General features: G+C 35.0%; 1 protein-coding gene across 7 annotated transcripts in view; it reads left to right on the top strand.

The window, feature by feature from the left end:
- Positions 1-16,324, top strand: part of LOC110468866 (guanine nucleotide-binding protein G(I)/G(S)/G(O) subunit gamma-4) — a 96,161-nt gene that overhangs the window by 39,148 nt on the left and 40,689 nt on the right. For all 7 annotated transcript variants that reach the window (XM_085575415.1, XM_085575414.1, XM_085575417.1 and 4 more), the window contains 13 exons: positions 1,456-1,701; positions 3,162-3,335; positions 3,594-3,743; positions 4,357-4,494; positions 6,155-6,353; positions 6,801-6,932; positions 8,945-9,590; positions 9,971-10,148; positions 10,993-11,162; positions 12,593-12,823; positions 13,697-13,863; positions 14,335-14,487; positions 15,741-15,932. In XM_085575415.1, the coding sequence (XP_085431541.1) occupies positions 1,456-1,701; positions 3,162-3,335; positions 3,594-3,743; positions 4,357-4,494; positions 6,155-6,353; positions 6,801-6,932; positions 8,945-9,590; positions 9,971-10,148; positions 10,993-11,162; positions 12,593-12,823; positions 13,697-13,863; positions 14,335-14,487; positions 15,741-15,932 (2,776 nt within the window). The remainder of the gene's footprint in view (positions 1-1,455; positions 1,702-3,161; positions 3,336-3,593; positions 3,744-4,356; positions 4,495-6,154; positions 6,354-6,800; positions 6,933-8,944; positions 9,591-9,970; positions 10,149-10,992; positions 11,163-12,592; positions 12,824-13,696; positions 13,864-14,334; positions 14,488-15,740; positions 15,933-16,324) is intronic.

Genomic DNA, 16,324 nt, shown 5'->3' on the forward strand with positions numbered 1-16,324 from the left:
TCCTGCTGGTTCCCGAAGTGCTTAATGTGATCAAAGCAGAGAGGATCAAATCCTCTTCTCATGCGGATCATTGCAGGGCTCTTCCTACTCACTTTAATGGGAGCTAAACTCCACATAGGATGACCATTTAATTTTGCATTAGGTTGGGTTCTGAAAATTTCTAGATGTTCCAGCATCCATAAATAATACTGTACATTAAATCATAGTGGGTAGACAGGTACCTCCAAAAGCTTTAGGATGGATACATAGCTCTTCCCTCCATTAGTGTAAAAGTAGCCAAGGACTACTAAATTAACCTTTTAAGATTAAAACAGAGAGAAGAGGAGAAATGAGGATTTATCTGCTTTTAAGGAAACAAAAGAATTAATCCAAATTCTTTGAAGGTTTTGGAAGAACTAAGTTCGTACTATGTTTGGCTGAAAAGTTGTTTTCTAGCTGGCAGACACCGCTTTTCTCATATTTTCTGCCTGAAACAGCCCTGCCAGATGCAGGTGTAAATGTACTATTGCTAGAAGAGCAATAAAATAAAACTTGCTTATCAGTGAAGCCTGCTATATTCTGAGAATTCATGCACTAGTAATTCCTGCTGTATGAATTGTTCCCACTAGAGGGATTTTTGTGATTTCTTTTTGTAGCTGTAGGCAAAGGCTCATTCTGTCTGGATGTGATCCTTGTAGACAATGGTACTAAATTTTGAGTAGGTTAAGAAGAAATGAATTTGATAAGACCTTAACAAATCAGTCATGCAACTTATAAGCTTATTTTGCCTTAAGGAACACCAGATAGGCAGAGGGAAGACCCATGTGCTCAAGTGATAAATCAATCCTTGCACTTTTGAAAAGAGTGTAAGATCCTTAAATGAAATTATTTTTCTATTTTAAATAACATTCCAAATAAGATCATTTTTCATTTATGTGAAAAAAAGTTAGTTACTTTCCATAGAATCTTTGCTTTAAGTCTCTTTATTAATAAAACTTGTGTTGAATTTCTCTTATGGCAAAGCTGATTAAAGAATAGAATTAAAACAAAAAGCTGGAGAAGATTTGAAAAAACATCAGTGTTTTGAACTTTCCATTTTAGAAAAGGAAACTCTTTACTCAATACCTCTATTTGCTCATTTTATTTTAAATGTGTAAGTAACTTTGTTTTTTATGCAAAACAGTTATGTAATTTTTCAGGTGATGAGAGGGGGATCCTTGGTGAAATTTCTTAGTGCTTTCTTAATTCTCTGTGCTTTAGCTATTGCATGAGTTTGCTAAGACCTGGAAATCCTGTTGCGTTTTAGTGTACATGCATCCGCACACAGCCTCAGTGCATGTTAATAGTAAAGCAGAAATGAACTGCCAAAGTTGTTACTATTTGCTGTTAGGTGACTTTTGTGTTTGTCTTTTTGCATCCTTGGCGGGGGTGGGGGTGTTAAATTTCTAGAAAAAAATTAAATTCCTTTATTTTCAGGAGAGTCTTGCTGTTGTTTATACCACAAGCTGCCCTGGTCAGTACACCATATATGAGCCTGTCATCAGACTGAAAGGTCAAGTGAAAACTGTACCTTCTCAGAGACCTTTCAGTTTGAAAGAAGTTCAGAGCAATGTGCTGGACTCTCAACACCTAAAAGCACTTCAGCCAGTGGAATATAAGACTCTTCAGAGCATACTACATGAAATTGGAGGCACTGGTGCATTTGTTTTCCTCTTTGCTAGGGTAAGAGAGCTGGAGGAGTAGGGTGTCTGTATGTGTTTTCCTATATAAAATTTTCCTTGTATCTTTCTTCCTTGGGTAGAAAATCACATTACTCTAGCTGCCTTGCATGTGATGCTTTTCTGTTAAAGAAAACTTGTGGAAAATACCTGCAGCATAAAACTGCATCATGCAGGTTGTTTTAAACGTTAAATGTAATTATAATTCTGGTGTATTATAGTTTTTATAATATTGCCTGTATGTAAGATGGGGTTACATTATGATTTAGAAATGGGGCTTTTAAATATCAAAAGAGAATATTTTTAGGGATGCTTTATAACTGATTATATTTTTCTCTGATTTTGTGGCACCTAAGTTCATTGCCTATCTTTAACCACAGGATAGTCACAATGCAAGTATGAATAAATGTGAAACTACATGGTGTGCAAAGCTTTGTATTTTTTTCATTGAATAGTGAGAGCTTTTTGGCAATAACTGTTCACCTGTCTTCAAAGGCTTATCCTAAGAAAAATGGCTATTTGAAAAATAGTAAGGCCTTAACTTAGTTACTGCTTAACTGTGACCTGTACATGGAGAGGCTAATATTTGTGCTAGCAGTAGTCTCTGAAGTACTACAGTAAATTGAATATACTACTGTAGGCTTAAGACTTGTCTGATTTATATGCCTGTGGTATTGTTCTGAAAGATATGGTTGAGAGTAGTAACAAATGCACATTAGATTATGGTTATAAAGACAATGCCTGTTGTAATTTCACCACTGCATCAGTAAGGCAAGCTAGATCAGCTGTGAGACAATACAGGTCTTGTAATACAGGTGTGAATGTGTAAGTGCAGTAGAATTAACAGGAACATGTCAAGAGAACCTACAGGACCTAAAATCCCATTAATGTGAGATTTCGTTCTTGTATATTTTTGGTAAAAATGGTAGTTGCTCTTGGGATTCAAGAATTGTAGAAAGCAAGAGGGAAAAAGGAATAATGGTCTTCATCTATAAAATTGCTGGTCTCTTTATGGAGAAAATAAAACTTTAATGTTAGACATTTAGAGCTAGACTTTGTCCAGAACTTCAGGAACCTTTTTTTATCAGTTAAACACTCCAAAAAATACTTTTTTCAGGGCAAACAGTTGATTCTTATTAATGGCTCAAGTATTTCACAACCTTACGACTTTGTAGTATGGCAAGTACATTTTACTTAAAATTTATTCAGAACAGATTTTTTTCTTTGAAAGGGATTCTTGTAATAGGACTTGTACTTCCTTAGCAGATCATAATTTAGCACACTAGAAATTATCACTTCAAGTATAATACCTGAATGTATACACAGACAAAATGAAGGTTACATACATAATCTCACATGCTTCAGAAGAGATTTAATCCATAAGTAGTTACTTAGGAATGAAACAAAGCTTTTGTCTAGATGCTTCCCACTTAAACTGTCTTATTAAATTTGTCTTTTCCTCAGGTAGTAGAGATTAGCAGCTGTGAAGACACTCAAGCTTTAGCACTACAACTTATACTATCTTTAACAAAATACAATCAACAGAGAATACAGGAGATGGACAACTGTAATGGTTATTCTATGATTCGTCGGGTGTTGATCAAACAAAAATGCATTGTTGGATTTTGCATGCTGAAGGTAAAGTCCTCTTCTAAACCTGATATTTTGTTCAATATTAGGACAAATCTAGAAGCCTCTGAAATTTTAATTGTACATTTGAAGCTGTTTTTATGAAGGCAAAACAGTGATTTGAAGCAAGATTGGTGTTGACTAGATAGATATGTCTTCCCTATCAAGAGTATTTCATCTCTTTAAAGATTTTAAGCTTTTTTTAATTGGGTAGAACAACTGTACTGCTTTGTTTTGATACTTAAAAAAAATTCTCCCCTCTTTTAGACCCTCCTTGAAGGATGCTGCAGTGATGAGATTCTCTATGTAAATGAAAATGGGCAATTCCAGCTTGACGCAGATTCTACTGCCGTTATTCAAGATGTTCAATTGTTAGAAAAGCTGCTGCTTGACTGGAAGATATGGTCTAAAGCAAAGGTAAATACTTTAATTTTGGAAGTACTTCAGGTCTAAAAGTCATTATTTAAAGAAAAATAAGTATTATCATTTCTGAAATTATTTTCTCCAGTTACGTATTTGCAACTGGAGGAGTAGTATTAGTTAGTTAATTACTACAATTTTCCAAAATTAATGTTCCTTGCTTTTCTTTGAATAGCTGTTTGTAATATAAATCTCCTATAGTCAGTGGTGCAGGTAGCCTTAGTGTATTAAATTATGTAAATGTGCTGTTATGCATATGACTTCTTAATTGAATTGATAAATTTTTTTGTGGAGAAACTAAGGAGAACCTGTTTTTTCTTGGCGTTAAATTGTTGAAGATAACTGTTCAGGGTTAATATAGCTAAAAATGTACAAAATTGATTTTGGACAAGTTTTTTTTGTAGTAATCATTAAAACATACTGAATTTTGTATGAGCATGACTTTTCTGATTGGTTTCTAACCTGTTCTGACCTGAGCACTTGAATTCATTTAGTCATTGTCTTAGGTGCAAGACTAACTTGACTTTGTTGTGTTTGTTGGGCTTTTTTCCTCAGTATGTAGACTCACAAATATATTTTTGAAGTTACATTCCTGTTTTTTGTTTTTCAGCAAGGTGTTTGGGAAACCCTGTTAGCAGCTCTAGAAATCCTTATCAGAGCTAACCATCACCAGCAGATGTTTAACATTAAACAGCTATTGAAAGCTCAAGTGGTCCATCACTTCCTGTTAACTTGTCAGGTTCTTCAGGTACTTCCACTTGAAAATCCTATTTTGTGCTTGGAAATACTTATTTTTATTTGAGGAGGGTGGGGTAGAAGTGACTAAATTCTGTACAAAAGTTGAGCAGACTGTCCTGTGTGGCATTGTTGCTGTAAACTGGTTCAGTTCCCTACTGGGTGCTCTGTTTACTGCTGGGCAGGAGGGACAAGAGCTTGTAACCATCTGGTGTGATTTGGAAACCTAGGCTCTAGGTTGCTTGCACAGCCAGACACCAGCAGGAGCTGAAATGAACTGTCCCTTTCATATAGAAAGACCTGAGATGAATCTCGCTGTTTGTTGTCTTTGTTACTTAAAGCCAGATACTGTGCAGGTAGTGAAGCTGTCTGTGCTGTATCTCATCAGAGCTAATGGGGCAGCCTGCCTGTTGTGCTCAGTCTGAGCACTCATCTCAGAATTTTGGTACAGTAGTAGCTTCTTTGGCATGGAAATAGCTATGCCAGAAAGAACTTTAGAGAAATGTTTCAGTCCTTTGATAGACACTTGTTAGGAACATGATTTTGAAATGGTTTCCTCCTTATAGTACATGTATCTATTTGTGAAAATAATTATTATAATCACTTTTTCCTCTATTTTTATTTTCTATCTTACATTCCCTTTTTCTCCAAGTTTCTCACTTCAGCAGATAAAATGTATTTTTTCCTCTTTTAATGATTTTTTACAAAAATATTTTCCTCACTTTAGTATCTGTAAATTTTTTGTTTCTTCATTTTTACGTAGTGTTCCCTACTTTTGGAACTTGTTAGTGATATAATTAACTTCTCAAATTGTATATTAGTGCAAATGCCTAGATAGAGAATTTTTCATAATATTTATTCTGTCATATTTCATATTGGGGAAAAAGTTATTTTCTTGATTAAAAAACTACTCAAATTGGTCAATGATTTGGCAGTTTTATGGGGACTGATGGAATGAAGGTGAAACTATATAAGCCATTCTCTTTGGGAAAACGTACTTAAATTAACTTCATTTAACTGAGACTGCTGTGAGAAAAGATTAAGGTGCTTGTATCAAAAAAGGAGGTACATTTAGAGAAGTTGGAAAGAAAGAAGATAATCACTGTGCTCATCTTTTGGCAGGGTTTCCCACAAGTTTCTTGAAGTTTAGTTCTAAAATCTATATTATTTTAATAATTTTTTCAGGTAGCTGTTGTTGAACTATATAGAATGCTTGATTAAGCTGAAATTATAAATATAATTATAAATTCATCTCAAATGTGTATGTTCATAAAAATGTCTACTGAAGTGGAAATAGTGAAGACTCTGCGTTACTGTTCAGAAATTAATGTTTTAATTACTGGTATTGGCAACTACTAGTTTCTCTACAAATGTGTAATCCAATGACAAATAAAGTATACTTTTAATGGTGATTCATGTTCTCAAGTTTCAGCATTTCATGGCAGGGCAGTATAGTATGGAGAAGATGCACATTTTTCTAAAAATCAACTTTCATAACATCTGTAATATTTGGTGCAGGATGGACGTATAGTAGCTCCTGTCATAATTAAAGAATTACAGCTTTATTAGCTGAGCTTCTTTTCTTGTCTGTTCTACTACAGCATGACAACTAAAGACAGTTTGTCAAATTAAAATTGCAAGTATCTTACAGTTGTACTACTCTTTCTTTCTAGGAGCATAAAGAGGGACACCTTGCATCCCTGCCTCGGGAGGTTTGCAGGTCATTTGTGAAAATAATTGAAGAAGTACTTGGTTCTCCCCCAGACCTGGAATTACTGACACTGGTCTTCAATTTCCTCTTAGCAGTTCACCCTCCCACTAATACATATGTTTGTCACAACCCTACCAACTTCTACTTTTCCCTGCACATAGGTAAATATGCACATTTAACTAAACAATAGGATAATAATGTGGAAATAAACTAATATTTTTTTAAAAAAACTTCTCTGTATTATAATGACTACATATTAAAAATTATTGAACTGTTGGAACTTAATACTGTAAACTACTTTTACTTTTCTGAAACAGGTTACAGTTAGACTTTGTTTACTTGGTTTACTTGGAGAGCTTTCTTCTGTCTATAGCCATATATAATTTTTATTGTTCTAAGGTAATTTTGAAGTAATCTAAGGTAAATTTTGAAGTTATATCACTAAACCAGAGAGTGCTTTTTCTCAGTTATTTGGACTTGAGCACTTCTCATTAGCCTTAAGTGATCAGCCCCAAATGTAACCACCACTCACTACTATGAGTCTAATTTATCAGCAACGCAAACATAAAAAGCTTATATGTAACTTCCCCCTTACCTTTTCTTTCTAGATGGCAAAATTTTCCAGGAGAAAGTTGAATCACTTAGGTACCTGAGAAATTCCAGCAGTGGTGGGAAGTCAGTAGACAATTCTGCATTTATGATTACATCTCCAACAGGATTTACAGCTTTACCACTGGAAGGTAAAATGAGAAAAAATAATGTTAAGACACAATCTTTTGGCAAATTTACTAGAGTGCCCTGAAGTGCTAGTTTCCCACAGATATTTTTTATAAAGCTCCCCCTGTCCTTTGGAGCTTGATGACTGAACAGCAGAGTAAGAAGGATGGAACAGAACATGCTACCTAAATTCCTCTTCATTCTTAAGTTGAAGAAAACTGCCAGGCTGATGGCTTGTGCAGTGAAATGCGCCAGAAAGCAGAATCATTTCATTTGTTAACAGACCTGCTAGAGATGTATGAGAGTGCCCTGACCAGGCAGCATCTGAAGTAGTTAGCCATAAACAGCTATTTTATGTGGGCAGAGAGCATTAAGCTGATACTTTTCTTTCTTTGTGCATAATCCCTAACATCCACCCATATATTTCAGATCATGTGTGACTGGCTATATTCTGGTTATCACAGTGTAATACCTTTTACAATTGATATCTTGTTGCTATTTTGTTTAGGAAAAGGAAATTGAGTGTTCAAGCTTTAGTTGATACAAGTTATTCAAGTTTTTTTTTTAGTTTTTTAGTAATGAAGTGGTATGGAGAATGAATCACAGTACTAAATTGTGTATAGAATCAGTCCTTTTCCCCATATGGAAAACATATGAAAACTCATTATTCTAAATAAGTACTTTTAATACTTTTTAATGTCAGTATTACCAAATTATTGTTTTTGGACAGAGATTGTTCATGTGTACCAGAGGAATACTCAACATAATTTTTTGGGAAAATGTTTGAGTGTTTGTGATTCTTAATTTGAATTTCCAAATTTATATAAATAAATGTATAATTTATATAATCTTATATTTAAACAGAACAAGGAGTAATGAGTACAATTAAGAGGGGAAGTTTAGGTTAGATAGTAGGAAGAAATTTTTCACTGTGAGGGTGGCAAGACATTGGACTATGTTCCCTGGGGAGGCTGTGGATACCCCAACCCTGGCAGTGTTCAAGGCCAAGTTGGATGAAGCTCTGAGTTTTAAAGGTCCATTCCAACATCTTAATACCGTAAGATTATATAAAATAGTAGAATTTACATGCGTGTTGGGTAACCTGCTACCTGCATCTGGATTTGCAATTTGTTTTGCTACCTGCTAATGTGTGTGAAATCTTAACTGTAAGACTGCTGCGGCTGTGTAGATCTCCTTCTGTGAAGGGCAGTTTGATCTGGCTGTGTTCGTACATGTATGTGTGTATGAATATTCATGTATTTCTTTCATATATTTCATAGATTTCTCATAAAAACTACATTCCTAATGGATTGTCATTGCATTAGTACTAACTGATGCATAGTTTTCAAAATACTTGTGAATGAAAAAGTTCTCTTTTTCCTAGTCTAACAGGTAACTGCTCCTACCAGTCTTGTATGCAGACATCTTTCTCTCTCAAAACTATATTTTGTTAGACTTGTAATATGCTCTGAAAGTTTGACTGTTTCAGGTCAAAATGTGCAGTTACAAGCAAGCACTGTTAATTAAAACACGTAGTTATTTGTTCTAAATTTGAAGTATGTATAAAACCTTGGTGCAAAAGAGTTCCTGAGTAGTAATTTGATGTCCACTGAAACACTGCAGATTAAACCTCTTATACTAAGTTCTTAATAGAACAAACTTCTTTATTTGACCCTGCTTTAAGTGAGTATTCTGTTGTAGACACCTCCAGATGTGCCCTCCACCTTCCATGATTCTGTAGAAGTTCCTGCTGAGAGTTAGGTGAAAGGATCATAACTTAAATCTAGAAGCTCCACTATATTGGCAAAGATTACTTTGCTTTTTATTTCTTTCACATTTGTGACTTGCTAAATATATGGCTGCATAATAGTTTAATATCTCTACTTTGATTAACCAGATCTGAGCTATGTTAGGCATTGAATCAGTTTTTCTCATAAAATTAACTCAGGACACTACAATTTTAAATAGATGAAGAGTGTAAAAGATGAAAAGCTGGGCTTTAGTGTGAATGTTTAAGATACCCTTATTTCTCTAGGGAGCATTTCTAAGGCTGATGTACAGCAGAAGATAAGCTCACAAGCACCTAGAAGGCTTTCTAAAAGCCTACCAGCATCACCTACTTCCTCACCTCAAGTTCATAGAAAAAGACTGACTGAAAGGATGGGAAGCAGTGTTGATGACCTGCAGATCCTTGGTGAGCGTGACTACATTGATCTTCAGGGTAGAATTGATTTTGTAGAAAGTTCTGAATCTATAAAGAGAGTGCAGGAAGAAATCTTTCTTAGCAGCTGTGAGTCTGCAAAAACAGTTTGTGACTCAGAGCTAACATCTGCCGAAACTCTACCTCTTTTGCAATATCCTCAAATGTTATCTACTGAAAGTGCATTAGAGAGTAAAGAAGCTGATCCAGACCTGAAATGTAGTGAAGCTGCTGGTGGTGCTGGTGGAGCTGAGGCATCGCTGCGTCGTCCAGACAATCTGAAAGGACTGCCTTCATTTCAAAAGGGGCAGAGTAATTTTGCAGGGTTGGGTTTGGCATTCTCTGTTCTTGGAGCATCATCAGCCATTGCTCGCTGGCCAAGCTTTGCTGACAAGAATGGTCTTTCTGAAGACTGGGACAGTCTTGCTTTTTCTTCACCTAATGAGAATACCCCAAAGCCATCTGAAAGCCCTGATGACAGGTAAGCATAAAAAATAGTAAGTTAACATGAGCTTTAATTTCATAGTTCTTGCTCTTTGTTCTTTGCTGTCATATACAAATTTATAATGTTCCGTTGTTTCATTTTTTGCTGTATTTACAAAACAAAATTTAAAAATCAGGATTTGTGCTGTGTACACTAAAAGTGGGAACTGCTCACAAAAAGTAGTAGTTCTGGTCAGATTATCCTTTTTACTCTCTCCCATCTAAAAATAAGCGTTAATGAAGATTGGTAGTTCGGAGTATTGGAGAAATTATGTATTCGAATTTTCTAACCTGAACCCTTTTTCTGTCTCTCAATAATTGCAATTTTGCATTTTTTCATCTTTCCTGCTGTAGTGAAATATATTCCTCTGTTTTCAGACATGCAGAAGACTATCTTGTGCTTATCTGTTGCGGGTTATATGATCTCTTGCGTGGAGTTCTCCTAATTCTACCAGATATCATGCTAGAAGATGTGATGGACAAACTTATCCAACCAGATTATCTCATAGTTCTGGTGAACCACCCATCTCCTCTCATACAAAAAGGAGTTATTAAAGTAGGCCTATATAAAATGTTTTCTCATAAAAAGATGTGAACCAGTATGGTTGAAGTGTTAGAAAGTGGTGGGGTTTCAATATTTTTGTTTCTTTTTCTTCGGTTTCCTACATTTATTTCTGAGTTTTAAGATAAGTTTTCACCCTATGGATTAAAAAAAAAGCAAGCACACAACAAAGAAACATAAACACAGACTCTTTGAATAGATAAATACAGTTCCTAAGAGCTTATTGTTAGGATTACCATTGTAAATGGAAGCAACAATGCAGAAAGTCAGTGACACAAAACATGATGCAGTGTGTAAAAAAGTGCTTGCACCTTAGTTTGACTTGTAACAGAGTTGACTGAGTTATTCTGAGGAGTTGTCCACACATTTGTGGACTGAAGATGGACTTGAGACTTCAAAATGTTTTCAGAGATTTTTGTAGTATTAAGGACAGTGTTTCTGTAGATAAAAAACTTTGAATAGCTTTCTATTTTAATTTGAAAAATAATAAGACTGTATGGCTTTATTGAGAACAAAAGTCATGCATGCATTTGAGTGCACACTGAAGTGTAAGACTGAACAAATATAAAAACGTTTGAGTATTTATGTATGCATTTGCTAACTATTGTCTGTGATTTCATCTGCACAAAACTTGATGAAATATGTGTGTTCAGGTAAAAAACATTATCAAATATTAATAGTAACAAGGACAGTATAGATTGCAGCTGCAATGATATGATTGATGTTTGCAATCTTGAATTTAAAAACAAATATTTCAATAACAGACAAAAAATTTAACTTTCAGGGCAGTTATATTAAACATTTCATTCTTACGCCATAATTATGCTTTTTCTTGTAGTTGTTGGATGCATATTTCAACAGAGCAAAGAGGGAGCAGAAGGAAAAATTCTTAAAGAATCGTGGCTTTTCTTTGCTAGCCAACCAGCTGTATCTTCATCAGGGGACTCAGGAAGTTATAGAATGCTTTTTGGAAATGCTTTTTGGCCGCTCTGTTGGCTTGGATGAAGAGTAAGTAATGCTCTGCTTTTATGTCCTGTAACAATTATGTGAGTTATAAGCAGTGCACTTTGCTGGTCAACAACAATAAAAAAGATTCCTTCGAAATTACTTAGGTATGTTTTGCTTGTTAACATTGAAATGTATTAAAATCCTTAGGGCTATTGTGTGGCCCTTAAGTTGTTTGTAAGCAACTTCATCTGATGGAGGCTGTCAGCGAGGATCTTGTAAGCACTCAGACTTTGAGTGCCTCAGAAGCTTCAAACTCAAATGTTGTGTAATCAGTTTAACTTTCTCTGTCTCTGACCCTACAGGAAACTGATTTGTATCCTTAAATGTTTTAAGTAGTAGTCACTAGACTCCTCCTCTTGGATTTCGGTAGGTATTTAAAGAAAAATCTTGATGCCACAGCTGCTTCCTTGTCTTGGCTCCAAATTTAAATGGCTGTCTCCTTTAGAGAAAAATCCCAGAGACACACCGTTTTCATGAACCAAAGAACCACCTTATATTGACAGAAAAAAAGATTACCTTTAAGCAGTCAGCTATATAAGTAAATGATTTTTTTAGAGTTAGTCTGATACTTAATGCTTGTACAGAAATCACATGTGTAAATATAAAAATTGGAAAAATACTGTAAAAAGTTCCTTCTCAATTGCTACCTCTGCAGGATTTGTAGCCAAATTACTTTTGCCTCTTGATCTGATCTTCACCATTCGAAACCAATTCTTATTTAACTGCAATATTTAGTCATGTCTGCTTAATTTGTCCCAAGGCAGAGAACTATTACTTCTTCAGGATTTATTATGTGGCTGGAAAGATAATTCTAATGTCTAATATCTCAAGTTCTTATGATTGTGTATAATAGTCATATGATGGGCTGATAACCTTATAATAGTAATGCAGTTTCTTGGTGTACAAATCAAAGTGGTGCTTCAGACCTTGTTTTAATTCTGCAATCACTATAAGCCAGGTGCCAAACTTAATTAAACCTCAGCAGTAATGGATATAGGATATCAAGCCTGCTGCCAGTCAGTATATTGTTACAGTGATGACAAGCTGTATCTGTTCTCTTGATGGTGTCTATGTTAGTTATAATAGCGACATTGGAAGGGTGATGCAACGTTCTTCTATACAGATTAAAAACTCCTCTGTTTTTATGAACTATTTTCATGTCTATATTGTAGACAGTTGGTAGTTAGCTGAAGCATCAGATTTGCTTTTTAGGCACTTCATTTCTTTGTGACTATATGAAAAGTTTATTCTTCTCTTACTGGATTTTTTAGTAGATGGATATTGTTACTACAGTGAAATGTAGGAAATTACCTTGGACATCTTTGCCAAAATACAAACATATGATACATAACTGGTACTCCAGTTGTCTGTATTGTTGTTGTTACCAGGTTGTTCTTTAGGATGCCATTTACTCATATTTCTGTTAACAGATTTGATCTGGAAGATGTCAAGAATGTTGGACTCTTTCGAAAATGGTGTGTCATTCCTGTTCTGGGTCTAATAGAGAATTCACTCTATGATAATGTTCTGCTGCATAACTGCTTCTGTCTCCTCCTGCAAATCATAAATTCCTGCTCAAAAGTTGCAGACCTGCTGCTTGATAATGGTTTGCTCTATGTGTTGTGTAATACACTGGCTGCTCTCAACGGACTGGAAACAAAGTGAGTATTGTTTTTGTTGCTATCAAATAGTCTAGGCACAGCCTTAAGGCTAGCGAGAAATTACTGTATTGCATTTTTTCTCCTTTTTAAAATTATCAGAGAGCATGTACAAAATACTGGGTTTGAGGTTTACAATTTTAGACCTGTAAGTTAATGCTTAGTCAGTTCAAACAGTGGGATATAAAATGTTCTTTCCATACCTTAAACATTCAAGTGAAATGACATTTTAAAATGTGTGTTTGTCACACTGTCTGCACTTTCAATGCTTTTTTTAATAAAACTGAAAAATAAGATAAAGGCCCAGGAAATGGTAACATTCTACTGTCTCTATGGCCAATATCAAAACTGAAGAAAAGTCTCTCCTGTACTGCCTGTGATTTAATATTTGAGATTTTGGGTAACTTCAATGACTTTATTAGCAATAAGATTATACAGGGAGCAAAGGAGAGACAGGGTATTGTTATTTTATTTCATTTGTTGGTTACCTGAAGAAATTGAAAGGTTTCCTTTTTACCTCAATATAGTTTTTATTCAGCATGATTACAAAATGAGATTGTCCTGATATTTTTTGAGAAATATGAGATTTCAGACTTGTTCTTTAACTTAAAAATCTGATAGTAATACATCATTGCTTTTCCAATAAAACATTAGAATGCCTCAAAAATTTGTAGACATCCAATCTGCCAAAGTTAACACTAAAGAAATGCCTTGAATTATAATGTCCTACTCCTCAGCAGTGATATTTTTATATGAAGTACAATAAAATATTAGGTGCAGTTGGCAGAAGTAGCAAGGGGAATAATAATGGGTCTTGTTAAGGGTGACAATCTACTAGAATTGTCATGTTTCTGGTAACTACAACTTTGTTTGCAGCATTCCCTTGAATGACTACAAGTTACTTGCCTGTGATATACAACAGCTGCTGGTAGCAGTTGCAATTCATGCCTGCAGCTCCTCAGGTTCTCAATATTTTCGTGTTATTGAAGACCTCATTGTGCTGCTGGGTCATCTCCAAAATAGTAAAAATGCAAGGATGCAAAGTAAGTTGTCTGCTAATTTTTGGGGTCATGGGACTGGAAAAGTAAATCACTTCCCCGCTGTTTTTTGTTTAATATTCCTGCTGAGAGAGAAGGGGGAGTTTTCTGGTGATTAATCTTTCTCTTCTAAGTGGTTTTCAAATTAGTAGTTTCCATTAGGAGCCTGCCTTGTGGTCAAGGATTGTGTACTGCTAATCTGAAAAAACAGTGACTGTAAAAGTTCTTTAAGGATATTTAAATGAAAACATTCTGTACTATTTCATTTAGTTGGTTTTAGAGTGATTAAATTCAATGGCTTTTCTATGACAACTCGTTTCTGTAGTACCTTATCTGTGGCATAGTGAAGTGACTTTGTGTGACTACTGTGGAATCTAGAATTTTATAGCTCTTGACACATGTTATGGTTTGACATGTTACAAACATCTGGTAAAAATTCTTGAAGATGTCGTGTATACTTTGTATGCTTCTCTGTAGATATGGCAGTTGTTCTGCAGTTAAGAGTTCTTCAAGCAGCCATTGAGTTAATAAAAACCACAACAAGCCAAGACGCTCAGGAGCAAGCCGGCTCAGCCCCAGCACCCTCGGCACCACATCGCGCAATGTTTCAAAAGCGCAAAGGCATGGCGGGTGAGTAGCAGAAGTGTGCTTGTGCTATTTGTGCTTTCTCCTGTACGTATTACTTGATGATTCCATGGTATTACCTTCTTTGGGGATTCTCTTAAATTCACAAGTTGCTTAGTAAAGATGTTTTTAAAGTAATTTGTAACACTCTTAATATCCAACCTCACAGTAAGTTAATGCCAAAATCAAGTTAGTGCTTGTACCTAACACAGCTGCAATGTGGGGATTGCTTTGTTGCACAACTTTTCATTAGAGACCATCTTGAAATAAATACCTGCCACTCCAGATTTATACTTGGAAGCCACTGTGGTTGTGTTTTTTTAAAACATGTGTTGAGTTCTAGCTTTAGCAGTAATACTTTCCCTGTATTTGATAGCTAGTCAGTCCTTCTGTAAAGGTTTTGGCATTGCATGGAAGTTGATTTTATGTCTCTCAAAAATAAAGCTGCATTAAAGACTTCACAGAATATACAATTTAGAAACCTGGCAAATACTTATTATTTCCTGTTTACTGTGGGAATGTTTCTCTTGAGATGGTCAGTTTTTGAGAACCCCTCTCCATCAACCTAGCGAAGTATATGTATATATATATATATATTTATATATATGTTCAGTACAGTGGAAATGCTTTAATATTAGTGAACTTGGTAAGGCACTAAAGGTTAACAGAAATGGTTATTTCCAAAGGAAAGAAGTACAGTCAAGGCCTTCCAGTTCATGTCAAGAAAATTATGAGGAATATTCTTGTGAGTTAGATACTTTGCTTCTATTACTAATTCTATTAGTAAGATACTTTGCTTCTATTGCTCTAGAGGAGCAATAGGTATGCTACAAAATGTATTCGCTGTTATGTCTGGCTCATAATTTGTGCTGATGAACCCGCTCTGCAATATGCAAGATTTTGTTCTATCACTGATTTTTAGTCCTTTATCCTATTTATACAATAAGAAGAGGAATAAAAGTAGTGGGTTTGAATGTTTAGCACAAAGATATGGAAGTCATACAATAAATTGGATCTTAAGACTAACACATTTCATGGTATTACTTATTATTTGAAATTTATATATTTATTCTCAAAAAGCCTTAAAAATAAAAAATTAGAAAAACAAACACCCAGTGACACTTATGTTCCTTTTGATACTGATATATTTCAAATGTTTATTTCATTAAATTATGTGAAATCTTTGGGTGAAAGTAGTTGCTGTGCGTGGAGGTTTTGTGCATTTTAGTAGAATTCTGTTCATGCTTCTGTCCTTAAAGGTTCCAGGAAGTTTTCACTTGCTCAGTCTGATGCTCTGCTGGTGAAAATGCGCTCACTAGCAAGTGAGGAATTCAACATGATGATGCAGCGGAGAATGAGCCAAGAAAATCCTATCCAAGCCACTGAGTCTGAGTTTGCACAAAGGTTACAGAGGCTGACTGTTCTGGCTGTTAACAGGCTCATTTATTTAGGTAGGATTTCTTTTTGGTTTGTTTCTGTTCTGATGAAAAATGAGTTCTTGCTTTTGGAATGCTGAAGTGTTAGAGAGGAAAGTTGTTCTAGTGACACAAGTTTAATGGATTTAGCCATAAAGCATCATTCTCTGATTTGTCTCTCAGTATTATGTAACTGGCAATCTGGGTAATGTTTTTATCTTAATGAACAGAACAAGTTGTTTTATTTCTACATTAGTCCATTCATGTGTTAACTGCCTGAATTATTACATGAAGATTTAACTGCCTAAGGGAGCATCTGCTCTCTTAAAATACAATTTTTCAATGAAATGGCTACATTGGTTAGCAAGACTTGATGACTTTGAGAGCTAGTTCAAATTCTACAAGTATGATAAATATATCAGTAAGGG

Source organism: Lonchura striata, chromosome 3, assembly GCF_050655825.1.
Source record: "Lonchura striata isolate lonStrDom1 chromosome 3, ASM5065582v1, whole genome shotgun sequence".
Taxonomy (NCBI): domain Eukaryota; kingdom Metazoa; phylum Chordata; class Aves; order Passeriformes; family Estrildidae; genus Lonchura; species Lonchura striata.